General features: G+C 46.2%; 1 protein-coding gene across 1 annotated transcript; it reads left to right on the top strand.

The window, feature by feature from the left end:
• Positions 1–4061: 4061 nt before the first annotated feature.
• On the top strand, positions 4062–9524 carry Sertad4 (SERTA domain containing 4). The gene is made up of 3 exons (XM_013015107.1): positions 4062–4376; positions 5475–5590; positions 7980–9524. The coding sequence occupies exons 1-3, from the start codon at positions 4109–4111 to the stop codon at positions 8748–8750; spliced, it is 1155 nt and encodes a 384-aa protein (XP_012870561.1). The 5' UTR covers positions 4062–4108; the 3' UTR covers positions 8751–9524.
• The last annotated feature ends 15672 nt before the right edge of the window (positions 9525–25196 follow it).

The raw sequence follows: 25196 nt of genomic DNA on the forward strand, positions 1-25196 counted from the left end.
AGTCCCGGCCAGCATCGCCAGCCTTGCCAACCGTCCTGAGTCATTCCCTTGGAATCCTACCTTTGGTGTGTTTATTTCCCTTAGAAGGAAACTTGGTTTAATTTTTTTATGTATATATAAAAGGAAGAGCGAAGAAGAAGAAAGGAAGGAGCCAGAAAGAATAATGATAGCACTTAATTCTGCAGGAGAGGTACTGGGCTCTGGCACCTTGGAATACAACTTGCCTTTGTTCCCAGACACTTGGGTTGTTTACTTTCTCCTGCAGCCACAAGCCCAGACCGGCACTGCCCACTTCCAGGAAAAGGGGCTTGGGCTGTGGAGTGAGCCCCCCCTAGGGTCTGTCCAGGGCGACTCGGTGGGTGCCACCCGCTGGCCAGATTGGCCCCTCAGACTCCCCATAGCCTCCCCTCTCCCCCCCCCCCACTTCCCGCCGACCTGGTCTGGAGACAGCCAGCACCAGGGCTCTCATTCTGGGCCACAACCTCCATTCCCCGCTCTTGAGACCCAGCCAAAGGCTCTTGGCTGTGAGACTCCACAGTGGAGGATCCAGGCAGGCAGGAGGGCTACAGAGACCTGCACAAAAGCCACACCTGCCTCTTTAGAAGGGTTGGGAGATTTTGTCCTGATCATCTGATCCCTTCTGCCACCACCAGCAGACAAGTTGTTGAGAGCTTGTGGGGACAACGTCGAGGACAGGGGCTTACGTCCACCTGGGTGGGACAGTCCAGTGCACCTGAGCTGCTCTGGAAATGCCAGCCTTTGAATTACCTGCTTTCCAGGCTCGGAATCTTTTCTCTGACTGCTCTAATGCTCTAAAGATGTTCTCTAATTGCCGGTGACAAGTAGGAGGAGGCCCGTTAAAACCATGACCAGGAGCTAAAGTGAAGGTGCTACTGAATGTTTGCCTGGTGTCAACCGCAACTATTAACATCATAATGGCTCCATGGGAAGAGCAAGCCCAACTCATATGCAAAAACCAAATTGTATAGAGATAAATGCCTTGATGTCCAGCCTTCAGCCTGCTGAGGACCCTTGAGTCAGTCTTGCTACTATTATCCACTTGCATGACAAAAGACACAGGAGCCAGAGCAGAGTAGGTTAGGACTTCCTTATTTTGACCAATATGCAGACAAAACACACTATCAGCTCCTTTTGAATTCACACACTTCTGATGCTAAGGGAAAAAGCACGCACACACACATATGTATATATAGTGGCTATATTTAATATTAACAGCATGTAAATTTGTAGACTTGAGTTTCTGAATACCATAGCAGGATTGTAATGTAAATCACATGCAGAGAATAGTGAGTTTAGCTCCCTACATAGACTACAAATAAAGATGTGCATTAAACGTTGAGTGCCTAGTGCTGTACAGTTCAATGTTTCTTCAACATTAAACTTGCCTTCTTCGTTTATTAATATCCCAGAGTAATTCAGATAGACTAGGAAGACTCAGTTGCAAAATCTCCTCCTTTCGCTCCCAAATAATCCTAGTTCATTCATGTTTTATTCAGGCTTACATAAATCACTTGCAGAACTCAGCCTTTCTCTTTTAGGGAAAGTAGTTTCCGATTCAAAAAAGAAAGAAGGTGTGTGTGTAAGAACTTACTGAAATTAGATGTTGTAAACCAAAGAAACAACCAATATAAAAACTATTAGGCCACCTTTCAAGTTCAAATGCATAATGGTGGTATTTTATATGCTAAAAACAATACTAACAAATAGAAACACTGGAATTCTTAACAACCAGCAAGGCCACCCCCCCCAAGTCATTAAAATATAAACAAACTGACTAACATAAAACAGCACAGGCCTCATTACCGTCCTATTAAGCAAAGGTAATTGTGACTGGAGACCTGAAAATACCTTTCTTTTAAGGGTCATGGCTTTGTCTACCTGTCTTCACATACAATGACATTTTAAAAAAGGCTTGGAGCTTCACAGAATTCACCATCAAAGTGAGTTGTAAATTTACAGCTGGGAAATACTGTTGTCCTCTATCAAAGAACTTCTGGTTTCTAATTTTAAAAAAAAGCTATGATTTGCTCTTAGCAATAGCATTTCCTGATATGATTGTCTCTTAGAATAGGTTGAAAGATTGGACCATTTCCTAAGAGTCTTCGTGGAATAAAGTATCATGAGCTCTGATACTTCGCTTGGATACAGAATTTGAAGGATGCTAGACAGAATGGCTGAGTTTGTCGAATCAATGCAAGTGAATTTTTTTTGAAGACTCAAAGAGAAAAAGAAATGGCATATCTCATATTTCCTGATAAGAATTAGCTAAAACACTCCTCCTCCCCTCCCCCACTTACAATATGGTTATCTGATGTCTCTTTGGAGGGCATCTTAAAAGAAAAGGGATGTTAGGTTTAGTAGCCCACATCAACTAGATCCTCATTCTACCCACTGACCTGGAGTCCTTCCCTGTCTTCAGTGGCATTGGGACTGAAGCTGAGAGGGCAGAGAGAAGCCTAATGAAGGGGCCTTTGCTGCCAAGAGCTGCTCTGTCAGAAGGACTTTATCTCTTTAACGAGGCCATTCCTTGTTATCCTGATGTTTTTCCTCCTTTTACTTGGAAGTGGACCCTGGCAATAGCTGGTAAAGAATAATAGTTTACTCCAAGACAATGACAGAGTCATCCGTTCTCCATAACATTACAAGCTATGTAATTTGGAAAAGAAAGAGCCAACTAGACTCAAGTGTATGTTTGACAATCTTCAGAAAGCAAGCCTGGCATCACCTTTGCAACAGTTCTTCAAACCGCAAAGTGAGAGTAGAGACGTGGGTCTCCTAAAGGAATTGGCCATTAGCAAGGCACTGTGTTTGATCAGCTGTCACCCCTGGTCTGTGGGTCTTTTTGCTTATTTATTGTGTGTGTCTGTCGTCTGTCTTTCTGTCTGCCTGGGCTTGACTGCTGTCCTTGAGCTTTTTTTTACCCAAGACTTGATATTTTTCCACTCAAGCCATACCTCCACTTAAGTCTTTTTGGTGGTTAATTGGAGATAAGAGTTTCATTGACTTTCCTGTCCTGGTTGGCTTCAACTGTGACCCTCAGATCTCAGCCTTCTGAATTGGGAGTGAGCCAGCAGTGCCAGGCTTGTCTTTTTAAAGCTTTGATAAGCAGACTCTTCTCCCTTGCACTTGCCCTTGGCCCTACCTTGAACCTCATGAAGGACCAACTGAAAACAGCCCTTCTGGCAGTGTCTTCCATCACCTAAGGGGGAGCAGGGCCGGCAGCATGACTGTAGAGACACCTCATCTCCCTGCAGACCCAAGGGGAAGGGCGTGAACTGGAGAGAAGGGCAGTGATGTGTGGCCTCTTGGAAAGTTCCTGCCTGCGTCTGGGCTTTGCAGTTTAAAGAGTTTCTGGCTGCCTCTGGCCCCAGAGCCCTGGCTCCTGTTTAATATTCTGCCTGCTCGGTTGATGTTGTGCTTGGCTCCTGTGGGACTGCAACTCACGGCTGGAAACTGGAGCCAATTTTCTGTCTTCATCTAGCAGTGTTTTGACTGGAGGCAGATCCAGTTCAGGCCGATCAGGGCTGGTGGAAACAACTACCAAGTGTCTCTCTGTCTGCTTCCCTCTGGGAGGAGAAAGTGGAGGGAGCCCCCAGCGTGTTGTAGAGGAGACAGGGACAGCGGCACAGACTGAACCTGAACCCCAGAGCATCAGTTGGGATTAAGGTGGAGATTTCTGCCTCCCCCACGCTTTTGCCTTGATTGATTAGCAGATTTCATCAAAGGAGACTCCCAGGGGATTGAGTAGAAAATTGATTTTGCCTTATTAATAGAAAAGAAGAGCAAGGGTTTTGGCCCTGCCTTTTAGTGGTACATTTTCTGCTGGGAAGGTCAGGAGGAAAATGTGTTTAGAAGGCAAAGCAGCTGTCTGGAAGAGGGCTGAGGGGAATGTGAGAACAATAAGGAGTGGGGTTTTAAAGATCCGCCTCTGAAATGCAGACTGCTGAACACAGAGGCTGAGCTAATAGCAGCAAGAGTTTGCTCAGGTTTTCTTGTGGGGGGGGGGGTGTCGCTGGGGAGTTAGGGAATCTGATGGTTGGGGATGAAGGGGAAGACCTGGAAGTAAAAGTTTCCCGAAGCCAAAGAGATGAAAATGTCAAGGTCAACCCCTGGCTGGCTCTTGATCAGGGCTGTTTTCCCTTTCTTTTTTTTTATTCCCACAGATCTGAGGCTGTCAGAGATGACTCTGGTTCTGTCCATGAATAGATTCTGCGAGCCCATTGTCTCGGAAGGAGCTGCCGAAATTACCGGGTACCAAACACTATGGGAAGCTGACAGCTACCGAGGCCCCAGCCCCCCAGGGCCAGCACAGGCTCCTTTGCAGGGAGATCGGGGAGCCGGCCCCCCACTGGCAGGTAGCGCTCTTGACCCTACTGCTCTCTGTGGCCACACTGGTGGGGAGGTGGTATTTCAAGCGCCTCTCTGAGCCGAGAGCTATTAATGCTTCAGGGCTGTCTGTACAGTCATCCTAAGCCAGCCCTGGCTCCTGGGAGAGGACCAGAAGTGGTATTTAAATTACATTCCAACCTGCAGCTCCCAGGGCTTCGGCTTGCCTGAGAATCATGGGGCTGTGTTTTGAACAGAGCCAATCCAAGTATTGAAAGTCAAGAGTGTGGATTCTGGTATTTTATCCTGGGGAACGATGTGGTTTTCTGAGCTACACAGGCCTCTTGTGCTCACAATGAAATCTTTATCCCAAGATGATCACATGAAATGATCGGCACAGAGGTTACAGCCAGGTGTCTCTTCTCTTTATGAAGACAATTGGCTTTGATTGATATATTTTTTTTCTTTTAAAAAACTAAAATATCAAGCAAGATTCAGGGAACTCTGTTTTGCCAAAAAAAAAAAAAAAGGATTAAGAGCGATTTGCGTCTAAAAAAAAAAACATCATGGTTGACATGTTCCATTTTCAAGAGTGAAAAGGAGTTTAATTACCCCCAAATTTAAATTTTAAATATTTAAATTTGTATTTTAAAAGAAGAAATGTCATAACTCCAGTGTGCAGATAACCATTTGTTTACTAAGCTAGAGCCAATAACACAGAAAGTGGTTTGATTACCAGTGGTTCTAGATAAAGATGTATATATTTAAACAGTGGCGTTAAGTGTTTTAATTAATGAAACAATTCAGAAGACTGATATTATTTCACAGTTACTCCACTCTTCTCCTTTCTGAAGTTTGCATGTGCATAGAATTAAAGAGTCTGGTTATTTAAGTAAATGCAGAATGATGTCATTTTTCCAATAAATCGCCTAGAAGTCTTGCCTGCCCTAGCTCACAGAATTCCATGTGATAGCAACTATTAAAGAGAAATGTTTATTTTTAATCAGCACATGTACAGACAAAGAGAGAGCCAACTATCTTCTAGAAGGAAAGGAAATGAAAGTATTTTGTTTGGAGAACCTCTGGCAAACCGCATGTCATTTGTCATATCTGATTTATTACCACAGGATCCCATTACAGGGGAATTTCAAATCCTTTAACAACATCCAAGATCTCATACTTTAAGAGGAAATATGTGGAGGAAGAGGATTTCCACCCACCACTCAGCAGCTGTAGCCATAAAGTATGTTTTTTTTAAGTCATTATTTTTATTAAGAGTTTAAACTATTTAGTAACAGTTGCTTGATCCATTTCCAGAAATTAAATTGTTCCACCCAAGCAATGAAAATGAACCACTTCTCTGGAGGGCCATATGAATGGTTGTCACTTTTTTTTTTCCATCCTGTATTATTTTTCATGAGTACTTGAAGAGAGAGTCCAAAAGAGATCCTCTCCCCAGAAATAACAAAATTATAGAGTGCAGTGAAGGTCTTTTGTACTTACGATTTAATTTTTTTCAAGTTGCATGGAGGGCTCTGGTTACCCTACACATTCACATGTAAGAAATGCTCTTGTTCTCTTCTTCCATTCTCTCTCCAGTCTGAGCTCTCACGACTACTTCTGTGTGTGCCTGATTGGGGCAGCCACCCATGGCTTGTCCTTACCCGTTAGTGGTAGGCTCACCATTCCTTGATGGAGTGTGTTCAGTATAGCATGTACTTCATTGTACATCATTCCATGAGCTTGGTTTGTTGAAACTGAATTCATTCCCAAGAAGAGACCAGAGCTCACTTTTTTTTGAGGATCTATATAGTAAGAAAACACATGATGGGGTAAATTAAGGGGATTATGAACTGAGCATGTAAGCTTTTGAAATATTAGTTCTGGTTTTTTTGGAGGCTTCTTCAACCTGCTGATTTTTATCAAGGAAGGTATATTCTCCAGACTGTGTTGCCTATTTGCGTCCTCTTGCCCCCAAACCCCATCCTCATCCCTTTAGATGGCATTTTTTGTACCTGCTCATAAAAAGATTCCAACATGTGTTGCTAAGTACTGAGCTTCTTGCATGTGTAGTTTCTGTCCCTGCATTTGGCTGGTCTGGTTGAATTCACAGCTCCTTAGGATATGCCATGATTGTTGTTGTTGTTGTTGTTTTTAATGACTTGGGAGAGTGCGCATAGCAGCCCTGTGGCTGCTGTGTGGTGGCTGTAGCCTTTTTCTAGTTGCTACTGGGTTTGCAACAACCATTCCCCAGTGTGGATATCACACAGCCCAGGAGTGAGTCCTCTCGTAATCTTCTCTGTGTCCCTTCTCCTGCCCAGCTCCAAAAGGAAGTCTTCTCTGGTCCTTCAACTGGTAGATCCTGTCTGGGTCTAAGCCTCATTAATGATTGCTGTCCTTTTCTTAAGCAAGAATAATTGCACATATGAATCTCAGAGGACTAAGAGGAAAGAAGTGAAAGCTAAATCTCTTGTAGCCATTAAGCTAGCCCACACTTGGAAGCGCTCGCATTAGGACCTACATCTTGGCATCTTTTACTTATTGCTTTGCAATGTTTGTATATTTGCTTACACACACTTCATTTTTTATTTATTTTTGTCCGATGTGGTCTTGAACTCTGGGCCTGGGCACTGTCCCTCAGCAATTCAGCTCAAGGCTACCACTTGAGTCATAGCGCCACTTCCAGCTTTTTTGCTGAGGAATCAAACCCAGGGCCTTATGCATGGGAGGCAAGCACTCTACCACTGAGCCAGCTTCTCAGCCCCTACAAAAAGTATAAATAAGCTAGGCACTGGTGGCTCATGCCTGTAATCCTTAGCTACTCAGAAGGCCTAGCTCCAAGGATTGCATTTCAAAGCCAATCAAGAAGGTCTGTGAGACTCTTAGCCTGAATTAACCACCAGAAAAGCCAGAAATGGAGCTGTGCCACAAGTAGTAAAGCACTACCCTTGAATACAAAAGCTAAGGGACAGCACCCAGGTCCTGAGTTCAAGTTCCAGTACTGACAGCACTATGACTTGAAAATTGTCTGGTTCTTGGGCTGGGATGTAGCTCAGTGGCAAAGCGCTTGCCTAGCAAGTGCAACGTCCTGGGTTCGATCCCCAGTATCAAAAAAGAAAAAGACAAAAAAAAATTCTCTGGTTCTTGACCACACCACTGTGCCAGGACAGGTTGGGGATTATCCTTGATACTGGAGTCAGCCTCCTTAACGGACCACAAGGGGACAAAGAGGAGGAACAACAGGAGCCAGACATGGCCAAGAATAACACACACAGTGGTGAGGGTTTGGAGGGTTTTTTGTTGGTTGTTTGGCGGGGTGGGGGGAAGGGGAGGAGTCAGTCATGAGGCTTGGACTCAGGGCCTGGGCTCTGTCCCTGAGCTATTCAGCTCAAGGCTAACACTCTATCACTTTGAGCCATAGCTCCACTTCTGATTTTCTGGTGAGTAACTGGAGATTAAGAGTCTCACGAACTTTCCTTCCCTAGGCTGGCTTTGAACCGCAATCCTTAGATCTCAGCCTCCCAAGTAGCTAGGATTACAGATGTGAGCCACTGGCGCCTAACAAGTGGTGAGATTTTGATGTTGTCCATCTCCTAAGCTTTCTCTTCCTTTTTTTTTTTTTTCACTTTTAGACGATCTCCATTTTTGAGGAGCGAGCCCACATCCTTTATATGTCCTTAGAAAAGCTCAAGTTTATTGATGATCCTGAGGTGTACCTCCGAAGATCTGTCCTCATCAACAACCTGATGAAAAGGATCCATGGAGAGATCCTCATGCAGAACAACTGGTGCTTCCCTGCCTGCTCTTTCAATGGCGCCTCCGCCCAAGAGTGGTTCATGGCTCAAGACTGTCCTTACCGGAAACGACCACGGATGGCCAAAGAGGAGTGCGAAAAGTTCCATGCCTGCTGCTTTTACCAAGAATGTGGTGGTCACTACCTAAATTTGCCTCTTTCTGTAAATGCTAGTGTTGGAAGTGCCTCCGCCGCTGCCTCCTCTTCCTCTTCCTCCTCATCTTCCTCTTCCTCCTCTCCCCCTCTGCCTTTGCCAAGCTGTTCCCACCAGGTGGATTTCCACGTGGGCAGTGCACCTATTTACAAGAGTGATGGCCAGATACCTGCCAATGAAATCTTTGTCACTAATGTCAGGTCACTTGGTGTCCAGGAAAAGGCCAAATTAAATGATGAGAAAGCAAATCATGAGACCAACAGAGATGGTGACCCCCTCAGCCATGAACCTGTGGGAAATGACCTTGATTTTGAATGCAAAGGCCAATTTTATGATTACTTTGAGACTGGATATAATGAAAAAAACAATGTGAGCGAGTCTTGGAAAAAGTCTTTAAGGAAAAAGGAGCCTTCGTCAAGTAACAAGCTGTGCTGTAGCAAAGGAAATAAAATATGAGCCATCTTCTCGCCAAAACTTTGAAGCATGCACAGCACGATCAATTAGCTCTCATAAATTTTATTTTGAATGGATTTTATAGTTTTGTACAACTGATGAAATTATGCCATGAACATGCCATGTCGTTTTAATGCCTGGAGAACAGATTGCAGAAAACATCTGTAGTAGGCATCAGCGAGCTACTTAGAAATGTGGTGATTTTTTTTTCTTTTTACCAAGAAAACAGTTGACGCAATGCTTAAAAGTATATCTTAGTTTTCTTACCAAAAACAAAAAAGTCAGTAGACTAGATTGGGGGATTTATGTGACCTTGTGATATTTTTCATTGTCTCCCAAGAAGCCTGTCATTAGATAAGAAAGTTCAATACATTTGCCAATTAATTAAGTCATTCTTTGGTAAGCAAATCAAGATAACCAGCAAAAGATGGTCTGCTTCTTCAATTATGATGCAGTATTTTTTTTTCTAAATAAAAGACTGAAGACAGAGAGCTAGATGAAATGGCTTCGCAGCGCTATTAAGTATTTGTATCTGACAGTCTCTCTGACAGAGGAAAGTAGGATGAGACATGAGGAAACACCTGTTTAGGGGAGCAATCAACAGTCTTGGAGAGGGGTATTCCCTAGGAATTCCTGACTTCACTGTAGCTTACGGGTGATGAAGCTTTTAGTGAGGTGGTATACAGGGCGATTTTTGGTGCCTTACTTTCTCTTAATTTTTGCCAATGTGAAAATTAAGGATAAATCAGAGTTACAGCAGGGATTTAACAAAGAGGAAAAGAAAAACACACATATATACACACAAACAAAAAAATCACAGGGTGGATCTGTATGGTTTGGAAACTGTTAACTTTGAACTATTGTGTTCGACTTTTGATTCAACATCTCTATTCTTCTTTTCTTTTTTATGCCCAGTTGCTTTGGGTTTGACATTGGGAAGAGGGCTTAGAGGAGACAATAGAGCGAGAGCTATTAGGATCCAGCACTAGCTGCTTGAGAGTTTCTGTGGTAACAGTCTGGTCTGTTGCTGGGGTTTGGGTTTTTTGGGTTTGGGATTGTTTTGTTTTGCTTTTGTTTTCTCTTGTCCAATGAAGTTCATGAACCCCGTGGCATGCATTATCCTTTAATCTGTTTTTTGCATCATTTCACTCGTTTAGATTATAAAAGCATGTGGTTTTTTATATATGACTTTTTGCTGTTGATTAAGAAGCACAATGTTAAGAAATGATGTGGTGATCCATAAGGTTTTATCTTAAAGAATGTAAAGATGCTTAGTTTTTGAAAAGTTATTTTGGAGAAATGGGACTTGGGGTGGAATAGTGACTCTATGTATGTATTTGGCCAATATTCTCCTCCATTTTGAAAGAGTGTCAGAGTAGGGCTCTGACCACCTTTCTTCCGTTCACTCCAGCCAACTCCTTCCACTAAACTAATTCCCATTGCCAAGATCACTAATTGACTTGGGCCTCCGTAACAATACTTCACAGGAACCAAATGCCAAACGGAGGAAGTAGGTAAGACCTCCCAGTTTCTCCAAGATAAAGCTTTGTTCTTATTATGGCTATTAATATTAAATATGGGTCTCATTCATACAGTGTATGAGTAGGATCATTTGGACAATTGTCCGCAAGGACCAATTTTTAAAACATGTTCTTGTGTTATAGCTAAATAGTCTAGTAATGTTTTGTCCTTTATTTTCAATATTTGATAAACATTTGATGTTGAAAATTTAGACAATAGATGCCTGTATATGAATGTGTTGTAATAAAGTGAGGTTTTCTTGATATATATTTATTAAAATGATCAAAATTCATTAAGGTTTTTTTTTACATTTCATTTTAGCTAGATTTCTCTTTTCTATTATTCTGTCTCTGCTGGGGGGGGCGGGGTGAGGGTGAATGGGAAACATTCAAAATATCCACAAGATAGTAAATAGGGACTACAAAGGAATTTTCAAAATAAGACTCTTCAAGAGGCCAGTGTTTCCAAATGGTCTTCGTTTAGATTGTAGGTTTGTCTTTTGTTGCTTAAGAAGCACAATGCTCCTAAATGATATGATTAAATAAGGGTCTATCTTAAAGAATGTAAAGGTGTTTGTGTGGGGGAAGTTTCTGAAAACCTTTTGTAGCATGAAGCTGTAAGTATTGAACCCTTCACAAGTCCCTTAGGAAATGTATTGTTGGTTAAGAAGATGGCCCCTCTATAAATGGACAGAACAGCTACAATTATTACTAGAAGTAGCTCATATAATGCCATACTAACTTTATTCTCAGAAGCTAAAATTTACTTGATAAAGAGGAAAGCTACTTGGAGGATAATTCATTTGTCAACTGCAGCATTGTTACTATAAGCATGATAACTACATGGAGATTTAAATATGAAAAAAGTATGACTCATCCTTTTGTTTTTAAGAGGTCCGGGCATCTCATGTATTCTTCATGGCCAAAGCAGGAACATGATAGAGTTGCTAATTTTCTCTTTTTTAAAAAAAGTACTGTTTTATTGAATCAAGGTCTTACATTGTAAATCAGGCTGGTCTCAGCCTCCCAAAGAGAAGCTCATGCTTCTGCTCAATAAGACCTTCTAGAATTGTTTCTCACAGCTTGAGTTAAGACTTTTGAATCCATCCGCATAAAAAATCTGTTATTGCCAGTTATTTTCTCTTCACAGAATTTCCAGCATACTAAAAGAAATTGCTTTACCAAAACAATCCCTAAACATTCACCCAAATGATCAACATTTGCTTGGTGCTAGCCTGAGACCTCCAGGGCCCCTGGGTGGCATTGCCATTTCTACCCATGTGACAGGAAATTAGATTTTTCCCAAGGAGCCAACATTCCTTTGCGGTAAGATAAATTCATGACCTGAATTGCCCAGGACAGATTTGGAAAGGCTGGGGTGCTCTCCACCCTGTGCTGCCTCTGTCTGCCCTTCCCCTGGGTTATGTGGTTGCACGTCCTTAACCAAAGCCTTTGTCTCTTGTCTCTGGTCCTTCCTTTCCGAAAGTAGGTAGTTGAACAACGTGGTCTGGCAAAAGCACTTTAAAAGAACAATATCGTATGCTTCAGCTCTTAAAAATCCTGTGGGTTTTTTTTTTTTTCTCTTTTGGTGTGGGTACTAGAACTTGAACTCGGGTCTCTACATTCTCAGTTGGCTTTTTCTACTCAAAGCTGGGCTGTACCAGTTGAGCCATACTAACACTTGGGGCTTTTGCTGGCTAATCAGAGATAAGAGTCTGTCAGATAAGTCTGCTGGGGAAGACTGCCCAGACTGACCTCCTCAGATCTCAACCTCCTGAGTAGCTAGATTAAAGGCATGAGCCACTGGCAGCTAACTAACCCTATTCTATTTTTTTTTTTTTTGGTCTGTCTGTCATGGGACTTGAACTTGGGGCCTGGGTACTGTCTCTGCATTTTTGCACTCAAGGCTCGCACTGTACCACTTTGAGCCACAGCATCACTTCCAGTTTTCAGGTGGCTAATTGGAGATAAAAATTTTATGGACTGGGGCTGGGAAGGTGGCTCAGTGGTAGAGCGCTTGCCTTGCATGCATGAGGCCCTGGGTTGGATTCCTCAGCACCACATAAGCAAAAAGAAAAAAGCTAGAAGTGGCACTGTGGCTCAAGTGGTAGAGCGCTAGCCTTGAGCTGAAGAGTTGAGGAACAGCGCCCAGACCAGAGTTCAGGCCCCATGACCAGACCAAATATGGACCTTCCTGCGCAGGTTGGCTTTGAACCACAATCCTCAGATCTCAGCTTCCTGAATAGCTACAGTTACATGTGTGAAGCACCAGCCACTGCCCAGCTAATCCTTTTCTGATACCTCACCTTGAAAGAGTTCTAAGGACAGGATCTATGAGAGGAAAGTAGAAAGATTTAAAACTAGCAGAAGTCACTATCTGACAGCAGATCAGTAATTAGAATAATCACTAATCTTTGGAGTGATCTTTTAAGGCAATAGAAATCTGAACCATTACATGGTATTTTGTTAAACAAAAGCCGAAAGGAATGAAAGTATATTTAGAGCTCACTAACTCCATCAGGCATGGCTTCCACTCTCCAAGTTACAAACCTGAATCTAGCTGCACTTGGTGACTGCCTTTCTGTGTGTCCAGAGGAGAGCACACAGGACTTGTGGAAGACATAAGCATGAAGAGACACTAACCCCACAGAATTTATTAGACAGGAACGCAAAGATTCCTATGTTATACAGTCGGGCATTTATGTCTCAAACATTGAGAGCAGGAAACATGAAGAAATAATTCATTGTTCACATCCATGTTTATGACAGTCCCATACATTTGGAGCCATTATATTTATAATTAAGCTTATCACCCATCCCTGCCGATTTTTACTAGGCCTTTTCAAAGACAAGGATTCAGTCTGGTTTAAACTAGATACAGCGCTAACCCATGAAAAGAAGAATAAAATCACTATGTTTTTTTTTTTTAAGGAAGAAGACATAATGTGTAGTTTCTAGTATTCTTTTTAAGGTTGTTGTTATTCTCATTCTGTGCTTTAAAATAAATGCATTAAAGCCTGTTGTTGTTTTTTTAAGTTACTACAAGATGGCTTTGTTGTTTAGAGTTACATCAGCAAGGCATGTTCTCTTCACACTGCTAAAACCTCTGGTTTATGTGATATAGCTACATGACCTGGGGTAAAACAGTTACTAGTTTAGAGATTGCTTCCAGCCCTGGGTACATGCCACATTTTCGCTGGTAGAACTCACTTAGGAAAAGTACTTGCAAAGATGTAACTTATGAACACTTGAATCTCGCATCCTGCCATAAAGTGCATCAGCAAGTGAGGTTAATAAAACATGCTGTTTAAAATAGTCTGTAATTTCCTGTTTCTGCATTTCCCTTCAGTATCTATGACAGGCTGAAGAGGGATGACTAAACGCAGGGAATTTACACTAGCTAGTCTGGTGGTGTTTGCAAACCATCGCCAGGAGCTGCTTCATCTTTGGTAAACAGTACTCTGGTGGGCTGTGGATGGTGTTTTATTTTTTTCTTCTTCTCCTCCTCCTTCTTCTCCCCTTAGTGGTGTTTGTTAATTTTAAAAATGCAAACTACTTATTCACTGCCTGGAAACACCTGCTATTTGACCACAATTGAAACTGACAGAAAATATAGAGATGTATTAATCATATCTTATGAAAGTTCCCCATTTTGTAGCTACTCTTTTGATTTAAAAAGGACAAGGAATCTTGGCGGTACTGGGATTTGATCTCTAGGACCTTTTATACTTGCTACTAAAGAACTTGACCTTTTCAGCCCATGCCCTTAGACCAGACCTTGTGCACTAGTTAGTTTTCAGATAAGGTCTTCTATATTTTCCTGGGGCCAGCATCAGGCCAAAATCCTTCTATCCATGGTTGCTGTGGAGCTGGCAACTACAGGTGAATACTATCACTTGATTTATTTGTTGAAATGGAGTCATGGAATCTTGTTAAATGTTTTGCCCAAGACTGACCTCAAACCATAACCCTCTTGATCTCAGCCTCCCAAGTGTCTGGAATGATAGTCATGAGCCATTGTACTCAACCTAAAATAACAAACATTTCATGAAAGATCATAATTAGAGGGAACCATACATACAGAAAAAAAATCTGCAGAGATATAAATTGTGATTTTTTCCTTTCTACCAAGATCCCCCAAATAATAAGAACTTTTAGGGGAAAGAGATAGTTATACTCTTTGGCCTGAGCTATTCAGACTAGCCTGGCTTTTAGTAGACACTGCCTCCATCTACCTGGTTTTATGGAAACAGCTGTGTCTTTCCCTCCATGGTCTTCTCTCTCATGAATTGGATCTGATCCTTTTAGACCCATTTTTTACAGATGCCCTCTGTGTTGACTTTGTTTCACTTGCTTGCTCACTCAGCTGGTGCTCTACCACTGGAGCCATGCCTCTACCCCGGCTTTTTGCCAAGTATAGCAAAGTTTTCTGCAGAGGCCAGCACTGAAACAGGATCATCCCGATCTCAGCCTCCTGAATAGCTAGAATTACAAATGTGAGCCACTAGTGCCCATTGAATCCAATTTCTGGAGCTGTCTAAAACTAAAAAGGAAAGAAGTTTTTGTTTTTTCTTTTTTCCTTTGCCAAGCCTCTTTATGAAGACAAGGAAAAAAAGAGCAGCTAAAGGATTTTCTTTGTATGTTTGCAGGATCTGATACATGACTTGTCATTCCTCAAAGCTGGGAGAGTTTCTCATTGTTCTCCAAGTCCATAAATGCCATCAAGCATCTTGGTGACTAGATACAGGCCTTGGCTCAGGGCATCTCTCTCCTGTTTAGTCCAGACACAGTAGGTTTCTTGTGAGATATAAGGAAAGGCTAACAAGATGGGTTTCGAGTCCCGATGGCTGGAGGTAATCCCAGCTCCGTCACATACCCATCCTTCTTGGCCTTGGCCAACAAGATTACACCTCCTACTGGCTTGATTTCTTTGATGCACAGTGGATTGGTCCATGGTGTCTATGTCATAGGTTATCAGAATTAGAGGCTTTCCTATTGGACAAGCAACTCAACCTCTGTGGGTGTATGTGTGCGCACGCATGCACGTGTGCACATGCGCGTGTACATGCACATTCATGGAGTGCAGTAAGGATGACTCTCGGGGACTTCGCTCGGTCTCTGGAGGCCCTGCAGGTAGGCCCTGGTGGTACTCAGATCTTCTTTGGCAGAAAGGATTGAGTCTCCTGGGTTCTATTCAGCAAGCTTGAAATTAAACAAGGCTGGCATCAACTCTGGGCTCCCAGAGCTTTTAGACAGCTCCAGAAGTCATCACTGGTGTACCTGAGATATGCTTAATGTTCCAAAAAGTTTATTGCAAGTTTCCTTCAAGTAGCTGCACTGGCAAACCCATATCTAATTTCTTTACCTTTGGCTGGAATTAAATCAGCTCTAGGTTAACATCACAATCTGAGACGAAACTAGGAAAATGAAAACATTGTCCTTAATGAGTACAATTTACTTTGAAGGGAGAATCTTCTAGAACAATGGCTGTGGGAAGGGAATAAGAGGTCTTTTTTACAAAGGGAAAGGATTCTTAAAAGAAAAGTCACTAACAGGACTCATCCCAGGTTTGTCAAAATTCAAGCCTATGAGCTGGTTCTCTTAGACCTAGTTTTTAATATAGAAAAACAAATTATATGGTATTAAGTTAAAATTTTTGGTGAAGTCAAACTCTAAACCATTTCTTGTGCTTCTATAGCTAATAATGGTAACTAAAGCAGATTTCTAGATACTCATAACTTTATAAAACTTATAACTTATGATAAAATAATTAGGATACTCTTTTGCTTTTTGTTTTAAATCTTTACTTGTACAAAGGGTGTCAATTCAACATGCTAGTTTGTGAGTGCAGTACGTCTGGATCAATGTCAGCTCTCTTTCATCATTCTTCCCCATCTCTCCCAACCCCACCCATTCCCTCAACTTTCCTAGTCCCATGTTCACGTATGCACATTGAATAGTGTTATGACTGTATTCTCCCACCCTTCCTCTTCATTGGTCTACTCTCCTCCCCTTGATGGCATTCCCCCCACCCCTCCCCCGCCTCCAACACCTCAAGTTCAAATAAGTGGAATACAATTTCCACTTATAATACCTAAATTTAAACAGCCGACCAACAAGGAGATGGTTATCATTCTTCCAAACTTGCATTACTCCCCTCCTGCCTTTTATTGTTGCCTTTTTTGTTGTTGTTGTATGTGTGTGGGTTGTGAGTCTTGAACTCTGCACCTGGGCACTGTCCCTCAGCTCTTCAGCTTAAAGCTAGCACTCTACTACTTGAGCCACAGAACCACTTCCAGCTTTTTCTTTGTGGTGCTGAGGAATCAAACCCAGGGCCTCATGCATGCAACGCAAGCACTCTACTACTGAGCCACCTTCCCAGCCAGAGATAGAAATTTGTAAGAATTAATCATTTCCAATTCTTATTCTTACTGCAGATCAAACAACCTCTAACTCAATCATTCTATTTGGGGGGGGGGGCGGTGGGTAGGTCATGGGGTCTGAACTCTGGGCCTGAGCCGCTGTCCCTCCGCTCTTCAGCTCAAGGCTGGTGCCCTACCACTTGAGCCACAGCACCACTTCCAGCTTTTTTCTGCTTATGTGGTGCTGTGGAATCGAACCCAGGTCCTCATGCATGGGAGGCAAGCACTCTACCACTGAGCCAACTTCCCAGTCCTCATTCTAATTTGTTAAAGTTATTTTTAAAAGTTTCTTTCACAAACATTTTACTTATTGTCTTAGAGTCTATTGGACTGCTCAAAATGACTGCTGTTTCTTAACCACACAATTAAAACCAAGTTAGTGGTAAGAGTATTGGATTAGAAGTTAGGAGATGAATCTGTGTCCAGCTATGCCACCCATGGACTGCCTAATCATCAACAGCCCTTAATATCTCTGTATCTGCATTGTCCATTGGTCAAATGAAGAAGCTGGACTCAAAGGACCTCTAAGATTGCTCTCTTCTGATCCTAACATTTGTGATTAACAACCAGGAATCTTTCTTGATCTTTGCTTGAATTTATTCTGCCTGATTCCATTTCTTTTTCCAGGATGCTCTTTCCTCCCCCAAAAGACACAAACTGCTTCTGGATTTTTATTTTATTTTTTTTTAAATAAAGATTAGCCAGGCACTGGTGGTTCATGCTGTGATATGAGGATGGCAGCTCAAAGCCAGCCTGGGCAGGAAAGTCCCTGAGATTCATCTCCAAATAACCACAAAAAAAGAAAATCAAGCCTGTAATCCTAGTTACTCAGGAGGCTGAGATCTGAGGATGGAGGTGTGAAGCAAGCCAGGGCAGAAATTCCTTAGCTCCAAATAATGACCACCACCACCTCAAAAGCAACAAACCCAGAAGTGGCTCTGTGGCTCAAAGTGGTGGAATGGTAGCTCAGTGGCAAGGCCCAGGCCCTGAGTTCAATCCCCACGACCAACTAGGGGGTGGGGGTGGGGGTGGGGGAAAGCTGTGAAAGGAGCCCTGGCTCTGGAATGAAAAAGCTAAAGAACAGAGCCCAGGCCCTGAGTTCAAGTATACACACACACACACACACACACACACACACACACACACACACACACACACACACACACACACACACACACACACACACACACACACCCCTATGAGTTCATTCTGTTCAGATTGGCTTTTTTTCTGCATGAGGCTGCCAACCTATTGTCTGCAGTACATTCCTCTAGATAGGCTTAGCCCTTCTCATCCTCAACTCTAAGCAATCCTCCCGCTGGAGTGCTCTCTCCCCCTCTTCCCCTCCCCCCAGCCCATTAGCTCCACACATCCGGAGCCAGCCAGGCACAAAGCTGCTCCTCCTGGCGCAAGATCGTCCTCGCCTTCAAGCCTGCCGCCCGCCCGCGCCACGCAGGCGGGGGTGATCCGAGCACCCTCTTCGCCTTCACGTTTATGTGTCATAAAATAGACCACTTTCCCCCTTCTTCTTCTTCTTTTATGAAGATAGTCCTTGCAGCTGTGACTATGGCTGCTTTTCCTTTTTTTTTTGTCATACCAGCCAAGATTGTATTCCCATAACCCAATTAGTGTCATTTGGTGGTGGTCCAAGCGCTTCCCCGGCACGAGTTTTAATTTGGGGATCCCCGGAGGCTACCCTCCACATCTGTAGCCGGCCTGTTCTTCCTCTCGCCTTATTTGCTGGGGGGCTGGGGGTGGTGGTGGTGGAGGGGGAGGGTTAGCTGTGTGGTCCAGGAGGTTCTTGCTTCTCTTTCATCTGCAGGGCGGCGAAGGAGCCTTTTGCGTTTTCATCCTAGCCCGGGGCGACCGGAGGATGTCCCGCAGGGTCCCCCCGGGGGGGGGGAAGGGGGAGAAGGGGAGGCGCAGCCCTGCCAGCCTGGGAGGGGGGCGATGGGGAGGGGAGAGGGAAGACAGGGTGGAAAGCTGGGTATGGGGGCCAGCCTGCGATCCTCCCCCCCCTCCGCACACGGTGGGGGGGCAAGGTGTCCCCACCCGCGCTCCGCCCCCACTCTGGCTGCGGAGGGCTCGGGGCGCTCATTGTGCGGCGCAGGCAGCTGGCACCAGCTGCGAAGGGGAATTAGCATAACAAAGAGCCCGAGCCGAGCGCCTCGCCGCCCCGGCAGGGGCGGGGGGCGGGGGGAGGCTCCGCAGAGAGCCCCTGGGGGCTTTCGGAGAAGTCGCGCGGTCCCCGAGCCTCAGCGCACCCCGAAATGCCTCGCTGGAGACCGCCGAGACCCCCCTCTGCGCTGCTGCCGCCGCGGGGTCCAAGCCTGCGGCGGACACGCTCTGCTCGGGTCCCGGGGTTCCGCAGTGCGCGCGCGCGCGCGTGGGTGTGGGTGAGGATGCACTTATGAGTGTGTGTGTGTGCCCGCGCGTGTCACCCGGTCCCTGGGGGACTCGCCCCTGCCCTCCCCCATCACCCCCACTCCTTCCCCCCGCCCCCCGCGCCCTGGAAGCCCTCTTTTGTTCATGGCTTTCCGGAACCATCGTCACCTGTTCTCCACCCTGGCTGTGTCTCAGACCCCCGCTGCTGCCTCCCTCCCCAGAGGAGCGTGAGCGTGGACGGGGCCCACGCCAAAGCCCGCTCCACCCCCAGCGTGGGCGTTTAGCCCCGAGTGACCCGGAATACCCGGCTCTGACCTTGGCCTCGAGCGAGCGAGTGAGCAAGCGAGCGCCGCGGAGCGCAGCCGGGCCGCTGCGCCTGCGACTGGGGCCTTCGAAGCTGGTCCTTCACCTTCCCTGGCCTAAAGGTCAAGTGCATGTGACAGCGATTTCACCTCGGTGTCTGCCAGCAGCCTTTACAAGCAGCGGGTAGGAAGAGAAGGCTCAGTGAACTGTCACCAAGAATCCCCAACCCCCCCCAGCCTTCCCTCCCCCTACCGACCCCCCCACCACACTAGATTTAGAATGCTGCCACATCTCCATCTGAACAGGCCTCTGAGAGGACGCTGGGGTCGGTGGGCACGTGGGGGTGGGGGAGATCAGGATGCTGCGGGACCCACAGCCCAAGAAGGCAGACACAGCCCAGACCAAGAGTCTACAAAATGCCCAGGGCATCTATCTTCTCTAGCCACCTTGGGCACCTGGATCCTGGGCGCTAGAGTTTAGCAAGCCCCCCCCCCCCGGGATGCTCGGCCCAGCTCCCTCCAGTCTCCAGCTCCCAGGCCCTCCCCACAGGAAGGAAAGATGACAGCACCAGCCGCTCGCTGTCATGTCACGCTGGAGCTGTCGGCAGCTGCGCAGCCCCGGGCTGGGTTAGGAAGGAGGGAAGCAGGAGGAAACGCTGCAGTCGGGGACCCCGGGGCAGCACCTCGGTGTCTCTGCCTGGCTCCGGGGGCCTTGCCTACGCCCCTCTCAGCGGCTTCCTGCTTGAGGGAGCCAGGTGTCTGTGAGCCTCTTCACCCACTTGGCGACAACAGTGCCTTGCTGGCTGAGGGAGGGAGGAAGGGAGGAGAGGATAGAAATGAGCTGCCAGGCGCCAATAACCGCCAAGTTTTCCCCCACTATCCACAGGGGTGCCTTTCCAGGAATACAAGGAACCATCAAGCACCTGAACACGACCGACTTCCAGAGGAGCCTGGGCTTATTTATGAGCACGCCTGGCCCAGGCCCCATCATCTCACAGAAGAAGACACAGAGAAATGAAATGTCTGGAGGCTTCACCGCCTCCAGTCTGCTCAGCCTTGCTCCCAGAGCACAAAGCCCGCTTCCTGCTAGACCAGAGTGCTTAGAGGCCACGTGCTTCAAACTCTAATGGGGAAAAGAAGTATTCAGGTAGCATCTGACCCCAGAGGTGTTGGGGGGTTGATACCCTATGCTGGGCCCCTGCCTGAGCATCAGGCTGAATTCTGAGAAGGTCTGGTGAGCTGCCGGTCTAATGGGTGGATGGTGGCTTCTGTTGTTATTAAGAGTTCACAATTCTCGTAGGTTCTAACAACTGTGTTCATTCTCAATAAATGGTTTCTTAATAATCGTTTTAATTAGCAAAAAGGCTGTCTTATTAAAGCTAATTAAAGGCAATTTGGGAACCTTATTTTCATACAATCATAAAATTAGAGCAACAAGAGGCTGGAGAAATGGGAAATGTCTCAGCTTCTCTGCAGAGCAAGCAGAGAGGCGCTAGGAAGGGGCACTCATCCCCCAAGCCAGGCTTGTGGGGAGCAAGTGCCCAGTGTTGTGAGTTGGAGCCCCTGGCTTGAGGGAGCCTCTAACCTTCTAGGGACCCCCTACAGGGAGGGTTCCTCTATCCTCATCTCCAGCTGGGTTCTCAGGGTCACCCCAACTCATGCTCCTCCCAGCCCCCCACTCTCCCAGTGTGTCATCACCCTCCTTCTACATCTTTATATAGGGAGATAGACACTGCCGTCACACCTCTACCACTGCACTTCCCGCTCCAACCTGCCAGGCCTCACTCCTGCCCTCTACTGCAGTGCATGCCCCAGCCATCTTGTGACAGGTGCCTTCACCATCAGCCTCTGGACTCATGGAACCTCCAAGGCCTTACTTTCAATGGCCTCCAGCCCTCAGTTCAGGTTACTTGCCCAACCCTCCCTTCTGCTCCCTTGGGGGAAACTTCTGCCCCTGCCCCATCTGTCCTTTTCATGTCCTGTCATGCTGAGCTGGGCTTCATCCTCACCCCTTGCTGTTCACTTAGCCTAGGGTCCCCTCTTCCTGCCCTTCATGTCACCTCCCCTCGAGGCAGACTTCAGGCTCCACCCTTGGTATGAAGCCTTCCAGGGCCATTATAGCTTGTTCCGCAATGGAAATACTAGATTCATAAATTGGGGAAGAGCGAGCTGGCTTTTTAGAAAGTGGGAATTAAGTGTGTGCTTTGGGATCACAGACCTTAGTTATAATCCTGGCTGCGCAGAACCCCGGGACCTGAAGAAAATGTGTTCACTTCTGTCACCTTTGGGGTCCTGGTGAGTGGAATGAAGCTCATGGCAATGGTGATGCAGATACAGCTACGTTGTTGGGATGTGCACGGGAGACGTGCTACGTGGCACCAGGCACAGAACGTGGATAGCGCCTGATCATTGTCCTGCTTCCACCAAGCAGGCCAGTCCCCAGGAATGATCTGGATTCTGCCTCCCCCACATCACAAGAGGATCTAGGAGCCAGGGTATGCCTTTCTCTCCAGGGTCCTCTACAAATCCTTAAGATAAGCCTCTTCTCTGGAGTTCATACACTTGTAGTTTATATGCCGAAGCACACATAGGAAAGGCATCAGAAAGGAGCTCCTTGCCTTTATTGAGTTCCCAGCCTCCATCCTCAATGGGCCTCCCTGTAATGAACCCGTTCTGGTGGGAATCCCTCAGTTTAAAAACACATCCTATTACAGCACCAACAATTCTCCTGTCCCCTCCACACACACACACACACACACACACCCGCCGCACTACTGCCTCCCAGCATCCTCTAGATACAACCTTAACTGACCACAGAAGAGGAACAAGACCTACTGTACTAGTGTTTAGCTGCCTGTTCTCCCAGTAACTGCTTAAGTAGAGGCCTCGGCCTTGATCACAGCAATTATCCCCAGACCTTATTTCCTTCCTCACCAGAATGCAAACCTGTGACTTTGGGATGCCGATCAGCAGCAGCCACACTCACCTACCTACCAGGAGCTGTAATGGAAGCAGAAGCCTGCACAAATTAACCAGCAGAGTCCCACATTATCAAGCACCGCGGTTATTTCCCCCATCGCAGCCAAGAAAGGGACTTATTTCCTATCCCTGAGCATCTGTGACTTTGTCAGCCCCACCACAGCTTCCACAGGGACTGGAGCTACCCTGACATGTATGATTAAAGCCCCACGTTACTTTCAAGGAGACAGAGGAAACCGCACAGGACCCCTGGGGCAGGATACAACGCTGCTCCTCAGAACATTCCTTTTAAAAAAGTTGTCATGAAATCCAATTAACCAGCTGGAAGGCCAGCGTGGGCAGGCCTCCTCGGGGTTAATAAATAATAGAACATGCCCTGCATTGCAAGGGGGTAACTCTCTTCTCTAAGCTCAGAGGCTGTGACAAGCTCTCCCAGCAGGAAGAAACACGTTCCACCGCCAGCCCCTGATCCCTGAAACTTCTGGGGGTCCCGCAGTGAAGGTCCTGTAGAGGGACCCCACACATATACTACAAGCCACCAATTCATCAAACCAAACTTCAGTCTGGGGGTGCTTGTCCTGAGGGAGTGGAGCATCAGAGTGAGGTCAGGGAGCTCTGCTTCTAGCTCTCCTTTCCTGCACTGTTGACCCCTTGGATGAGTTTCTGGTTTTGTTAGGCCAGCCAGCCAACACTGTTAAATAGAAATACAGTTTCAACTACGGACATGATTTTAGGTTTCCTAATCTTACTTTAAAAAAAAAAAAAGAGGTGTTGGGAAGGTGGCTCAGTGGTAGAGCACTTGCCTTGCATGCATGAGGCCCTGGGTTTGATTCCTCAGCACCACATAAGCTGAAAAAAAAAGCTGGAAGTGGTGCTGTGGCTCAAGTGGTAGAGCGCTTGCACAACACCCAAGCCCAGAGTTGTAGCTCCACAACTGACAAAAAAGAGTACATCTGGGCTGGGAAGGTGGCTCAGCGGTAGAGCGCTTGCCTTGCATGCTGGAGGCCCTGGGTTCGATTCCTCAGCACCACATAAGCAAAAGGAAAAAAGCCGGAAGTGGCGCTGTGGCTCAAGTGGTAGAGTGCTAGCCTTGAGCTGAAGAGCTGAGGGACAGCGCCCAGGCCCAGAGTTCAGGCCCCACGACCGGACCCCTCTGCCCCCCAAAAAAAGATATGCAGTGCTGGTTGCCAGTGTCTCATGCCTCTAATCCAAGCTACTCAGGAAGTTGAGACCGGAGGATCATGGTTCAAAGCTAGCTGAAGCAGGACAGTCCATGAGATTCTTATCTCCCATTAACCAGCAAAAACAATCTGGAAATGGGGCTGTGACTCATGGTTGAGCTAAACTAAGGGACAAACCCTGAGTTTAAGCACCAGTACTAAAACAAAACAAACAAAAAGTAATAAGGAAAGAAAAAAATCCAGACACCATGACACACACATGCCTGTACTGTAATTCTAGCTGCTCAGGAGGCTGAGGATTGTGTCTGGGAGGAAAGTCTGTGAGACCCTAATTAATCACTAAAAAGCCAAAAAGTGGAGCTGTGGCTCAAGTGGTAGACTGCTAGCTTTGAGGGAAAAAAAAAAAAAAAGCTCAGGGACTGCTCAGGCCCTGAGCCCCAGGGCTGGTACACACACACACACACACACACACACACACACACACACACACACATACACGCACACTGAAAAAAAGACATTCAAATAAGCAGGTGAAATTAATTTTAATGATACATGGTATTTACCCTAATATAGATGAGATATTTTCACTTCAACATGTCACCAATATAAAATTTTTGAATGAGAATTTTTTGTACATATTTTTTTCTGTTGTGCACCATGTCTGAAATCCAGTGTATACTATTCACTTACAGCACATACCAATCAGGTCAGGGCACGTTCCACACACTCCTTACGTGTGTGTGGCCAGTGAGTACAACAGAGCTGAGGTGGATGTAGATCATAGCCATTCTGTACACAGGAAATTAGGTAGCAACTGTCTAGATCCCAGGCACAGCCTTCCCTCCCTGCCCTCAAAACACCAGGCACTTGCTTATTGGGACTCCTGTCCCCTTCCATTCCTCTAATTCAAGGCCATGGGAGCACAGAAAGGCCATAGAAACGGCCATCACTCCCAATGACTGCCTCCCCCAGATCCAAAGGACCAGAGTCTAGGGATGAGCCAGCCCTGATCTAGGCCTTCCTGCAACAGTCCTGCTGCCAGGGGTGAGGCCATTCTAGAGTGAGGAGTGCCAGGCCTGGGCAGGCAGGTGAGGGGAGGGTGCGTGTTCTTTCTGCATTTTAGGAGCAGAGAGCACAGAGTCTTTAATCCTTCATTACCAGAGAAGAATGTGGGTGGCGAGTAAAGTCTTGTCTGGGGAAACTACTGGCAGGAAGGAGAGCGGCCTGGCCGAGTCATCCTGAGCCACCGTGCCCCTCTAGCTCCTTTGATACCGCGCCTGCTGCCACAAAGGCAGACCTGCTGGTGACAGCCACAGCCCTTCCCAGGTGGGTGTGATCGGATGTGGATGTCAGCAGCCCCTGAGCAGGCAGCAGCAGCCTGTCTTGGCATGTCCCACACCTGACATCCCTCCAACGGGGAGTGAGTCCTGGGTTCACATGTTCTTAACCTGAACTTGAGATGGGTGGGTTGAGAGACAGGAATGTTCTGGGGAGGGCCCCAGGCTGGAGCTGATGGCGGTTCCCTTCCTCCCTGACTACATCCTGCTACCTGTGGAATAGGGGGGAGGGGAGGGGATGAAGGAGCACTCCCCTGCCCTAGACAAGGTGTCCTGACTGGAGGGGGCCACCGCTGGGCGCACAGATGCGATGTCCACTTCCT

Source organism: Dipodomys ordii, unplaced genomic scaffold (assembly GCF_000151885.1).
Source record: "Dipodomys ordii isolate 6190 unplaced genomic scaffold, Dord_2.0 Scaffold26, whole genome shotgun sequence".
Lineage (NCBI taxonomy): Eukaryota > Metazoa > Chordata > Mammalia > Rodentia > Heteromyidae > Dipodomys > Dipodomys ordii.

Excerpts from the sequence above, each read along its gene's own strand:
- Sertad4 (XM_013015107.1), top strand. The coding sequence starts at position 4,109 with ATGAAAATGTCAAGGTCAACCCCTGGCTGGCTCTTGATCAGGGCTGTT. Across the intron at positions 4,377-5,474 it reads AGCCGGCCCCCCACTGGCAG|GATCCCATTACAGGGGAATT; the intron begins GTAGCGCTCTTG and ends TTATTACCACAG. Across the intron at positions 5,591-7,979 it reads TCAGCAGCTGTAGCCATAAA|ACGATCTCCATTTTTGAGGA; the intron begins GTATGTTTTTTT and ends TTTCACTTTTAG.